Source organism: Limulus polyphemus, unplaced genomic scaffold, assembly GCF_000517525.1.
Source record: "Limulus polyphemus unplaced genomic scaffold, Limulus_polyphemus-2.1.2 Scaffold691, whole genome shotgun sequence".
Lineage (NCBI taxonomy): Eukaryota > Metazoa > Arthropoda > Merostomata > Xiphosura > Limulidae > Limulus > Limulus polyphemus.
In genome coordinates, this window is record NW_013666301.1 from 210,721 (window position 1) to 221,864 (window position 11,144).

The following is an 11,144-nucleotide window of genomic DNA, read 5'->3' on the forward strand; positions in this document are numbered from 1 at the left end:
AAAGTTGTATCGAGAAAGAATAAACTAGTTTTAATTAAGAAAGGACTTGTATTGCTGAAGTTCCTCGCAAAGAATTTATACCAGAAATTAACAAACAAGCAGATACGTAACATTATTATGTGTATCAGTTACTTTGTTCTGTTTCAGTCTCATGATATCAATCAAGTTTTGTCTTGGGTTGGTTAGTTGACACTTAGTGAAAACAAAATGGTTGTATCTTAATTGAGTGAGTCCCAATTTGGAAAGCAAGTAGTATACAGAATGCTTGTCTAGTTTCAAGAGATGTCTTTAGTATGCTTACATATATATTTATCTTACAGTGTTTTTTAAAGAGCAGAATGACATTGAAATCTGGCATCTTTTCCTTTTGAACTGCTGCTGTTTTAAGCACATCTAAAACATGGATATAAGAAACAAGATTAAACGTATTCGACGTATTAAAATAATAAGTATGGGGAACACCGAAGTTGGAAAGGTAAGATTAGAAATACATATTTGAATAAATTGATGTAACAGATAGAAAATAATGAACTTGTTTTGTAATGTAACCAAATATTCTTACAACTGATATACTGACTGCTAGTAGCCAGCAATGAGCAGTAAGGTAATTGTTTGTGTACTATTTGCTTAACCCTTTATAGCTAAGCCAGGGAAAGTAATCAATTTACATTTAAAATACTAAAACCATATAACTTAAACAACATTTTTACATTTTATTCCTGGGAATAAATTTGGTTTCAAAGTTGTATTTTTCATACAAGTGTTCATTAGTGATGCAGTTTAAGTATCTTTATTACATCCTGGTGATTACCTTGAGTAATCAGTATAATCAATTAACTATTAGCATTGATTACATTGAATAGTGTCACATAAGATATCTGATTAGTCAGAATTACAATTACATCAGTTAATATCATAAAAATAAGTAACAAATTGAAATTAGTATTTCTGGTTATTACTGTTTTTCAAGTGTTTGGATTATTTAAGTAATCAAAATATTGCCATTACGATTCTTCATAATTATTTTTGATTAATTTGTGGTTGTTCAGCTAATTAATTATATTATGACTCAAGAAAATAATCAACTAATTGAAATAAGTATTTCTGATTATTACTGTTTGAGATGATTCCATCTATCCAAGTCTTGTGAGAGTAATCGTTAGTTAGGGGTAAACAACTAATGATTCTGATGAATAATTGATTATCAGATCTCACTAATCTAAGCTGTAATCATTGTTGATCCATTAATCCATTAACCATACTTATCTTAACAAAACCAATATTAAAGGTCATTTCATCTGCAACAAGTTACTTTATGAGGTTTTTGTGCTTGCTTTAATGATATTTTCAGTTTTCACAAATATATCTGTTTATCTTATCAAGATCTGAATTTCAATATCTAAGTATGATGATAAAAAGTCATACTGTAATTTTGATAGCATTTCTTGTTCTGTTTTTCAGAGTTGCTTAATTAAACGATATTGTGAAAAAAGATTTATAGGAAAATATCAGCCCACTATAGGGATTGATTATGGCCTAACCAAGTAAGTCAGATTTTTATTTTATCAGTGTTTACTATGATGGCATCGTGCCTATAGACCATGGATACCCTCAAATGCTTTCCACACACTATTTCAATGATTCTAAATATATATAAACATTTGATTAAATATGTTCAAAATATCTTTCTGTATTGGAAACTAATAATTTAATCAATATAACAATAGAAACTTAATAATATAAGAAGTAAAAGGCATCTCACTTGCTATTATTTGTATGATTATTATTATTAAACTCCCATTGGCAATGAAAGTACTTTGTTTTCTTTCTTCTCACCCACCTCCCAAGAAAACTTAGCTGCATGATTCCCCTGGTTTATTATATAATTAAATGAAAAATTTACATCATAAAAGTATGAAAGCATTAAGTTTTTAAAACAGGACAGTAAATGAAGATGGAAGATTTGTTTTATATTGTTTACTAAATTATTCTTTTAAATTTGATTTTTTAAGATTGCTGTTCCAAAATAGACAACATACCTAAGAAAAATGTTAAACTTATTCTGAAAAATATGTGAGTAGAAGTTGAGCACTAATTGTTAACAGGCCATAGGGAAAATAACAAGAAGCATACATTTTAATCAAAGTACTTAGTAAAGTCCAAACATTTATTAGCATTAATTGGTATGTTTAGTTTGCTTATGCAGTTTGGCAGGCTGAAAAACCTGTTACTTTATATGTCAATATCCAAGAAAATCCAACTTCATAGCATAGCTAGATTGTATTGGATATTAGTTTAAAAATTTAATTGTTATGTTTAGTTTTGATGATTTCTTACCTATTGTTATATCTACAGTAATCTGTATAGATTGGACTTACATATTTCTCAGTACTGAAAAAGAAAATTACAGTTTAAAAAAAAAGCATTATCCATTCAAAAACATTTTAGCAAAATAATGATAATGATAATTCTGCTTCAGTTCAAGCAGTGGGTAATATCTCATAAACACGGCAAGATAAAGCATGTTGGTATTACTTGCATTAGCTCCTAATTCACTAAGTTAAAATAAACAAAGTACAGTGTGAGTAATGCCCAGTTGCTTTATTTATGAGATATCTTCTAATGTTTGAGCAAAGGAAGAATTTTGGCTTTTCTTTTTCACTTAAATGTGTTTGGATGGATTTCACATATTCTTGTGTGATACATCAACCCAAGACACACTGTAATTATTATTGTTTAACTAGATCTTATACAGAAAAGTAATATGCAGATGAGGATATTGCTAATACTGCACACATTATAAAATAGATTTAGAAAAGGTTGGAAAATGGATTATTGTTAAGGGTGACAATAAGTGAGAAAGAGCTAGAAGCAGCAGTGATACTGGAGTTGACACTAGTTTTGAGCTGAGCTTTGTGAAATAAATGGGAGGAGGGTGTTTTTTTATTAGTAGTTTGATGTTTTTTCTCATTCACCACTATGTGGCATATATTTAAGAACAAATATATATTTACAACTAAAAGCAAGTAACTGCTTCAGCTAAATAGATGTATATTGAATTCATTTCTTCATGTAAGTAGCACTAGGACTGGTTTATATCATAAAATGTTTTGAGAGATTCACTGGTCATGATCACTAGGTGATTGTGTTGCAAGTGCTCAGTTCAGCATTTGCTACTGTACTCTATTGCTTCCCTTAGTGGCAAATAATGGTCAAATGCAAGTTATTTTGAAAGCCATTTTAAAGGATATTTTATATTTTTTGATAACCAAACTTTGTAAAGGTATGCACACTAAATTTTTATTTTCTCACATTCATATCACTGTGAAAAAGAATAATTGGACTTTTTTTTTTTAATTTCTGGACCTTTGGGTACTGAAAAATTTGAATATTTCTGGAAAACTTCATGTGGCTCTAGAATCATAAGCAAACAAACCTGGTTTTATGCACAATGAGTAACCTATATAAACAGAAAAAAGACTTTTGTTATTAAAATATAAGCATCGTTGGGAGCTAACAATAATTTTTATGGCTTTCATTTGTTTTTTATGAAAAGTTAATGTAAAAACGAATCTAGGACTATATACTAGTTACATGTAATATAGCTTAATTTTATTAATTCTAATGTAAGTTTATTTTTCATCTGATATTAACAGTTATAATAAAATAAAAATAAATGTTTATATCAGACAATAACTTTTCACCTATTTACTTGTAGAAAAACTCCGGTATTTGAAGAGTACAAAAAATATAGAACAAACATTACAAGTACGTAGCAATACCATGTTTTATGGAGCTTTAAATAACTGTGGATAGTCTTAAAAAACAAACAAACATACAAAACATAAAACTAATCCAAAGCACAATTCATAAACTAAACTCTACAATAATCATTACTCTGTAGCATTTGGGGAATATATATGTTTTTTTGTTTGTTTGTTTTTTCACACCTGCTATGGGTTATTTTAAGCTCCACACATACACTAATTACATGGTATTAATTTTAATATAGCTCCTCTCTTTAGAATTACTCTAGATGACAAAGAAGTGCGTGTGAATATTTTTGACATGGGAGGACATCCAATATTTTATGAGGTACGAATAGTTGCCTGTGAATTTTTTTATAGCAGTGAGTAAAACTGTTTATTTAAAGAAATATCTTCAATATTTTTGCTAAATTATGTTGCCAGTGCATTAAAATCCTACATTATTAAATTTACAAATTAAAAAAAGATTTTTACATTCATAAATACAATTATTGTTTTTGTAATTTTTATTGTTGATGCTGTTTCTAAGTGAAAATAGCAAGGTTTTAATGTTCACAAGAATTTAATTTAAGTACCTTATGTATATATATATATATATTAACCTTAAAATCAAAGATAGCTTTCAAATGAGCTTCATCATAAGTATATAAGTAGTACATCTAAATACATGTTCACCACATAAATGAATATTTATTGTGAATCACTTTATAATATTTGAAAATGAAGGGTTGTTACATTTAATTTGTATCAAATGAGAGAGCCACCAAGAGCTGAGATGTCAATTTTACTAAATTAATTTTATACTTAACTATAACTACTCAGTATTCAGATTTTACATGTTACATATATTTTGTTCATTTAGAATAGTGTAACAAATTTATTCAGCTATGTTAGTGTAAAATTAATGTTTTTATCAGCTACTGTGCTGAAAATCATCTTGAATGTATGTGTAAGTGAGTTATGATAGGTTTTTATCTTCAACAACTATTTCAATCAAATTTTAAAGGACATCTCCAAAGTACCAGAGTTGTATGTATGAAGCCTATTACTAACCATAGATGAACCTTTTTCCAACACTTTTAACTCTCTTTACATAGGCTCAGTCGAATTGACTGACCACATGACCACTTTGTACTCCTTATAGTTTTGATCCTACTAACTTTTAATATAGTATGTGTATCTTCACAAAGTTTGGCAGACCTTCAGTAAACATTACGAAATGATAACGAATGAAAATCAAAAAATCTCAAACTGGCAACAAAACGAGTGTGTTTCATTGAAAAACTAAATACCAAATCATGGAAATTAGGCCACAGCCATAATGTAAACGTTAACTCTCCCTACACAGGCTTGGTTGAATTGACCAACCACGTGACCACTTTATACTTCTTTAAAGTCATTATAGTTTTGATATTACTAACTTCTCAAAATTTGGCAGAATTTCAGTAAACATTACAAGTCTTTCACCTACACAGGTTTTTTTAGTGAAGTATTTTTAATAAAAATTTGTCCATAAATATAGTGAGTCTTTTTTCTTGACTAGTCCAAGTGTAAAGTGATTTTCATGTTAAGATTAAAGAATACTTTTCTTCATCATAAAACTCTCAAATTTCATTTGCATAATCTCTAAAACTCCCTAAATACATTTCAGACGTTTGTTTCCAGTAAAACTTTATATTTTATTTGTTATTTTCTCTACCCTAAATCTATGCAAGGTTGGTAAAATTGAATAACCTCATAATCACCAAAGAAAAAAAAATCGAAATAAATCTAAATTACTATTTTTTTTTTTTCTTTCTAGAATTACTTCTAAATTCCATCTTTAAACTTGTAACAGTATATATATATATATATATATACTTAAATTTTATTGTTTTATTTCCTTTGAACTGTGTCTAACTAATATTTATGCTATTATGAGTTGTAAATCACTTGGGGAACATGGAGCTCACGTTAAGCTATCGAATTACATTACCAACTAGCTATTCCGAATTGCTTGCATGCATGTCTTGTGAAAAAAGATTTTTTTTTTTATTATTATTATTATTTATTTTACCTAATCTAACCTAAAGAGTTTCCTATTTTTACATTATAGTTACTTTTATAATAATAAATAAAGAATACACATGAAAAACAAGAAATAGCACAAACCTGGACCTTTTGCTGTCGACTGTCAGTAATACTTAACCCTATGTTTTTCACAGTAATGGTAGTAGTGCACAAAATAATTTTTATTTAATTCAATAATGCACCAAAGAACATGTAATGAAAACCAGACAATGTCCCATAACTTTCACAATTTTTCTGGCTTTCTAACTATGTAACAAGAGCCATTACAAATTCAACCAAGCTAGTTGATGTGTTTCACGTGGGAACAAAGCTTGTACTGAAAGATAAATTGACAATTCTCTGTACATAAAACAACATAATATAATACTTCATTTGATAGATGAAAACCTTGGCTTTTTTTGTTACAAATAATATGAAGCATAAGAGAGAACTATTAACAAGAGGGGGTGGCAAGAGGGGACTTGTTTTCTATTTGATGGCTCTGTAGCCAAACAAGATTTAAGGCTATGAAAATTATGCTTTGTCTTAGCAATTATGATAATATAGTGAGTAACTTACGTTACGTTTCGTACATATTGGAGGGGTGGTGAATAAATTAGAGAAGTGGAGATGCCTAGAGAAAAAAGTTCTAACACTAGGTGAAATTCAATATTTTTAAAATATTTCCTTATAAAATTAAGAACTTAAAACTTGTATTCTACTAAAATATAGATTATGAGCTATGATTTATGTTATACTAACTGGTATAATATTAAAAGTAGTTTAATTAAATTTTGAATGTAACTCACTAGAAAAACCTCATTAAATGCGCAGTAAAGGATACTCGTAAGAAGAGAGGGTTATTTTCTTTAAAACTACATATGTTGCTGTTTTTAAAACATTATAGCCAAATTAGAAAGAAAAACCTTGATTTTTTCTTGTCTTTTAATTTTAATTATTATATCAACTGGAAGTAACATTTCATACAGTCTTTACACTTGTTTACTTTATAAGTGGCCGTGTTAAAAGTTTGAAAGAATCATCATGATAATTTAAAAATAATAATTGAATTAAAACAGCATTACATGCACTTTTTATTTTCCATGCCACTAAGTTTCTTTGTTCAGTCTCTTCTTAGTATATATATATGTTGACTTTAAATATGGACAGTTTATTGAGCTGAAAGTAATAATGTTTGATCATCAGGTAAGGAATGAGTTCTATCGGGATGTACATGGTGCCATACTAACATATGATGTCAGTGATCGTTCCAGTTTTCAGGCTTTAAACACTTGGCTTGAAGAAATGATTCGTGAGTTGGGAGAGCAGTCTGCTATTGAAAATATAGTATGTGTTGTTTGTGGGAACAAGGTAAGGGTGAGAGTTACAGAAATTCTCAATCTTGTCAAATTCACTAGCAGATATATAGTCTGTTTCTTAAAACAAATCTAGATACAAATCTGTTTCTCTGACATAGAACATCTTATACTGCACATTCATTAAAATTTTATAAAACGTTTTGTATTTCCTATTGTATAATTTTTTTATATTGTTTTTAAGTGACAGATAATGTTTTTGTTAGAGATTATCTGAATTGGTATAGCAATTGTAAGTGGCAGTGAATACCTTGAAACAAATTCTTAATATTTTTCTCAGACAATCTTTTATTTGTAGAAAATAATAACATGTAAAAGAGGTAAAAACAAAACTACATTTATTTCCATATGTTAAGTTCAATGTTCAGTTAAGTATTGAATATAGTGATCCCAAACACTACTGTTATGTCATATATTCTTTTATTTGTAATAGTGTGACAAACAGCGAGTGGTTGATGAAGCTGATGGCAGACTATGGTCTGAACTTCATGGGTTCCCATACTTTGAAACATCTGCTTTAACAGGAGATGGAGTGGCTGATATGTTTGAGGTATAAGGAAATTTGGTTTTACAAGCATTATTATTCAGATCAGAAAGATGACCACATTCTGGTAAACTTACATGTTTGCTACTGTTACAACTGATGGTGAATATAGTAGTTGAACACTATGCATATGATGACAGTTTTGAAGGAAAATGTAAATGTTGTAGCACTAGTTGGCCAGATAGCAGAAGATGAAGATGTAGGCCAGCAGCAGTGTTAACTGTAGATATTGTTAATTCAAACATGTATCCATAATTATTGATAAGCAAACAGATTTTGGTGCATAGAATGTAGCTTTAGTTGTCTCAAAGATTGCAATAACAGTAGAGTTTTGTTCATTTTAAATAACCCCATTGTTCATAATATTGGCCAACATATTTGTGATAGCTTGACAAGCTAGCTCTCAAAACCATTTGCCTTTGTTTGCAAACAATATAAACAGGAACTATGTGGAATGCTTAAAATTTCAACATGTTCTCCGATGTTAGTTTATTGGAAGATGGACCAGTAGTAAGTTGTTTAATTTTACAAGGTGTTTTATTTTTATTAGTATCAAAGTCTGAGAAATTGCTATGCTATTTATCTGACATTACAAGCATCGGTATTTGAAATTCATTCTTTCCTATAAAAATGTATGATGTTTTCCTGAAATTTATGGTTTTCTAATCAATACTGTTTCCATGAAGGATAAACTGAAGTATGAATCACTCCTTGCAATGGTGTACTAGTAATTATTTTTGGCTGTACTTGACAGGTCTCTTTTAGGAATATTAGCTGTGATTAAAAGAGTCAACCTCTGTACATACTAGTCATTTAGCCAGAAAGCTAATGACTAAATTTCACAAATTGTGATTATAAAATAAATTCTATTATACAATTAGTGACATATGACAGATATCAAGATTTTTATAAATTAAATTGAAAATATAATACATATATTTTTGTAGTTCACAAAGTTTAGGGATTTATTCAGTAGTTTTGTTGTCCTTAGTAGTGACTAAGCCTTATAAGTGTAACAAAAACAAGCAATGTTTTTTACAAGTGCAGTCAAAATTTATTGTTCAGTGATTAACTTCTTTTTAATCTGTATCAGATCATTTATTTATAATAGGTATAAAAAATGTGATCTTTATATTCGTGGGTTTAAACTGTAGTTCTTTAGAATATGATTCAGAAATTATGGCCTTTTTTTTATCATTGATAGTTTTTTTTTGTTTGTTGAGTAACAATGTTAACAATCACAAAGATTCATTATGAAAATTATACCTATACATCAGTAGGCTACATCTGTATATGTAGTTATGATTGAAACAGTTTGAATAGTCACTACATTTTTTTCAACAATAAGTCTTTGAAAGGCCTTTTTTTTTCTGTATCTGTATAACACTTGCAGGTAATGCAAATAATAACAAAGTCTTTCACCAGTCTCTCTTTAGGAACATTCTTGAGATGCTGGAAGGGAATGGCCGTCGTGTGGCTCTTCGTTCAACTCTAGGATATACCCGAGAACAATTAGAAGCTGTCCACAAGCTGAGATGGGCAACTGATGAATATGACAAATTAGGACTACAGCCAGGAGCAACTAAGTGAGTTTGCAATATTTATGCAATATCATTTTGAAAATTCTTAAGCCTAATATTTATCTTATGTAATTATCACAGAAAGAAATCTTGAAAACAAGAAACTTTCAAAATTATAGCTGCATCAACTTTGCATGCTATTAAAAAAAAACAACAATGAACAGTGTGATAAAATCTTGAGAGTACAGCTATGTCATGTAAAAATTATGGATACACTGACCTAAAGATTTAAAAACCAAGTGTCAAATGGCAGTTACTTAAAAACATTTAGCTTTTGTTTAAGATCACTGTTTCTGTTGTTTAAAAATATCCATGATAATTATCAAAGGTAGGTAAGATATTTCTAAATGAATAATCTCATGCTGTCCATTGTTATGTCAGAACTGCTAATGAGTTTTGGAAAAGACTGATTTCTTAAATTACTGTTTGTATTATTTCATAGAATCAATATTATCATAAGTTTTGTGAAACAATAATGTGGTGCTCTTAAAATATAAGCATGAGTTACTAGATCTAGGTGATTAGTGGAACTTGCTAATTGTTTAATCATTGTGCTCATTAATCAATTACATTCAACTAATATATTATTCTCACATGAGATTTAGAATATTGGAATAATCAAAATTAGAAATAATCCAAAACAAATTTTGATTACATAATTATTTTCTTGATGCTAATTGATTAAGATGAACAACTTTAAACTAATTGAAAATAATAATGAGGAATTATAATAGCATTGTTTCAAGCATCTGGATAGCTGAAATAATCAGTAACACTAATTTTGATTGGATGATTTTTTTCATTACATTAAATGGTTTAATTGTAATTCTGATTAATTCGTGTAATCAATGCTCAGGTAATTGATTAAACTGATTAATCAAATTAATCATCCAGCTCTGTGAGTTACATCCAAAGAATAAGTTATTTATGTCATGTGTATATATTATTACTGTTTTATTCCTAGGGATGAAATTAACAGAGCTTATCGAAAACTTGCTGTTCTTCTACATCCTGATAAGAGTGTTGCTCCTGGGAGTGAGGAAGCATTTAAGACCTTAGTTGCTACTCGAACATCTTTATTACGTTATGCTCGAAGTTAGCCAAATGTTTTGGCACTGTATATGGACAATATTATATTTCTGTGTTTTGAGCTCTTTTGTTTCTACTTATGCTTGTTCAAATGTGTATTGAAGGTTTTGATAAGTTTTCTAGTCACAAATTTAGTCAACGTTATAGATAACTGAGTGGGTTGTGCAAAATCATTTTGTTCTTTGAATCACATTTTATCCCTTTTTTTTCTGTAAAAAATTCCATGTTTTGTTGACTGCCTTTCCTCAACAGATATGTTTTCTGTTTACAAAAATTTAAATAACACATCTACTGCCGAAAGGTTTTATTTTCTGACCAATCAAAAACAAATCCATTTGTAAAATGTGGTTAATAATGAAACATATTAACAACTGTAAGGAGACATGTAGATACTTTAACCTTTGCCTTTAATAATACAAATCTCTAGGTTTATGATCATAGAATAAAGCTTGTAAAGTTTAAGTTTTTTTTTAACTTGGAAGTTCTTCAACTTTCAAGTATTTTATAGTAAAGAAATTGTGATGGAGATCTTGTAGCAGTATGTACATCCAAATACCCACATTGTGCGTTACACATTTTTGGATATCTAATAAGTGGAAGAGAGTAGGAAACAGACTTGTATTACTTTCCAGTGTTACACATACACGGATTGAACCACATAATAGTCATTAAGATTTTAGTACCAGGAAGAATTTCTTGTTGTATTGAAGATTAAACATCTGTGGGGCATAATGCACTT

The 11,144-nt window shown here is 28.9% G+C and overlaps 1 protein-coding gene across 2 annotated transcripts in view; it reads left to right on the forward strand.

Annotated features, from left to right (window-relative positions):
• The window catches only part of LOC106459999 (dnaJ homolog subfamily C member 27-like), a 31,848-nt gene extending 20,917 nt beyond the window's left edge, over positions 1-10,931 (forward strand). For both annotated transcript variants that reach the window (XM_013919677.2, XM_013919679.2), the window contains exons 3-9: positions 321-475; positions 1,462-1,544; positions 4,026-4,095; positions 7,023-7,187; positions 7,626-7,742; positions 9,162-9,322; positions 10,281-10,931. In XM_013919677.2, coding sequence (XP_013775131.1) covers positions 401-475; positions 1,462-1,544; positions 4,026-4,095; positions 7,023-7,187; positions 7,626-7,742; positions 9,162-9,322; positions 10,281-10,416 — 807 coding nt within the window. In that variant the 5' untranslated portion in view covers positions 321-400 and the 3' untranslated portion in view covers positions 10,417-10,931. The remainder of the gene's footprint in view (positions 1-320; positions 476-1,461; positions 1,545-4,025; positions 4,096-7,022; positions 7,188-7,625; positions 7,743-9,161; positions 9,323-10,280) is intronic.
• Positions 10,932-11,144: the final 213 nt, after the last annotated feature.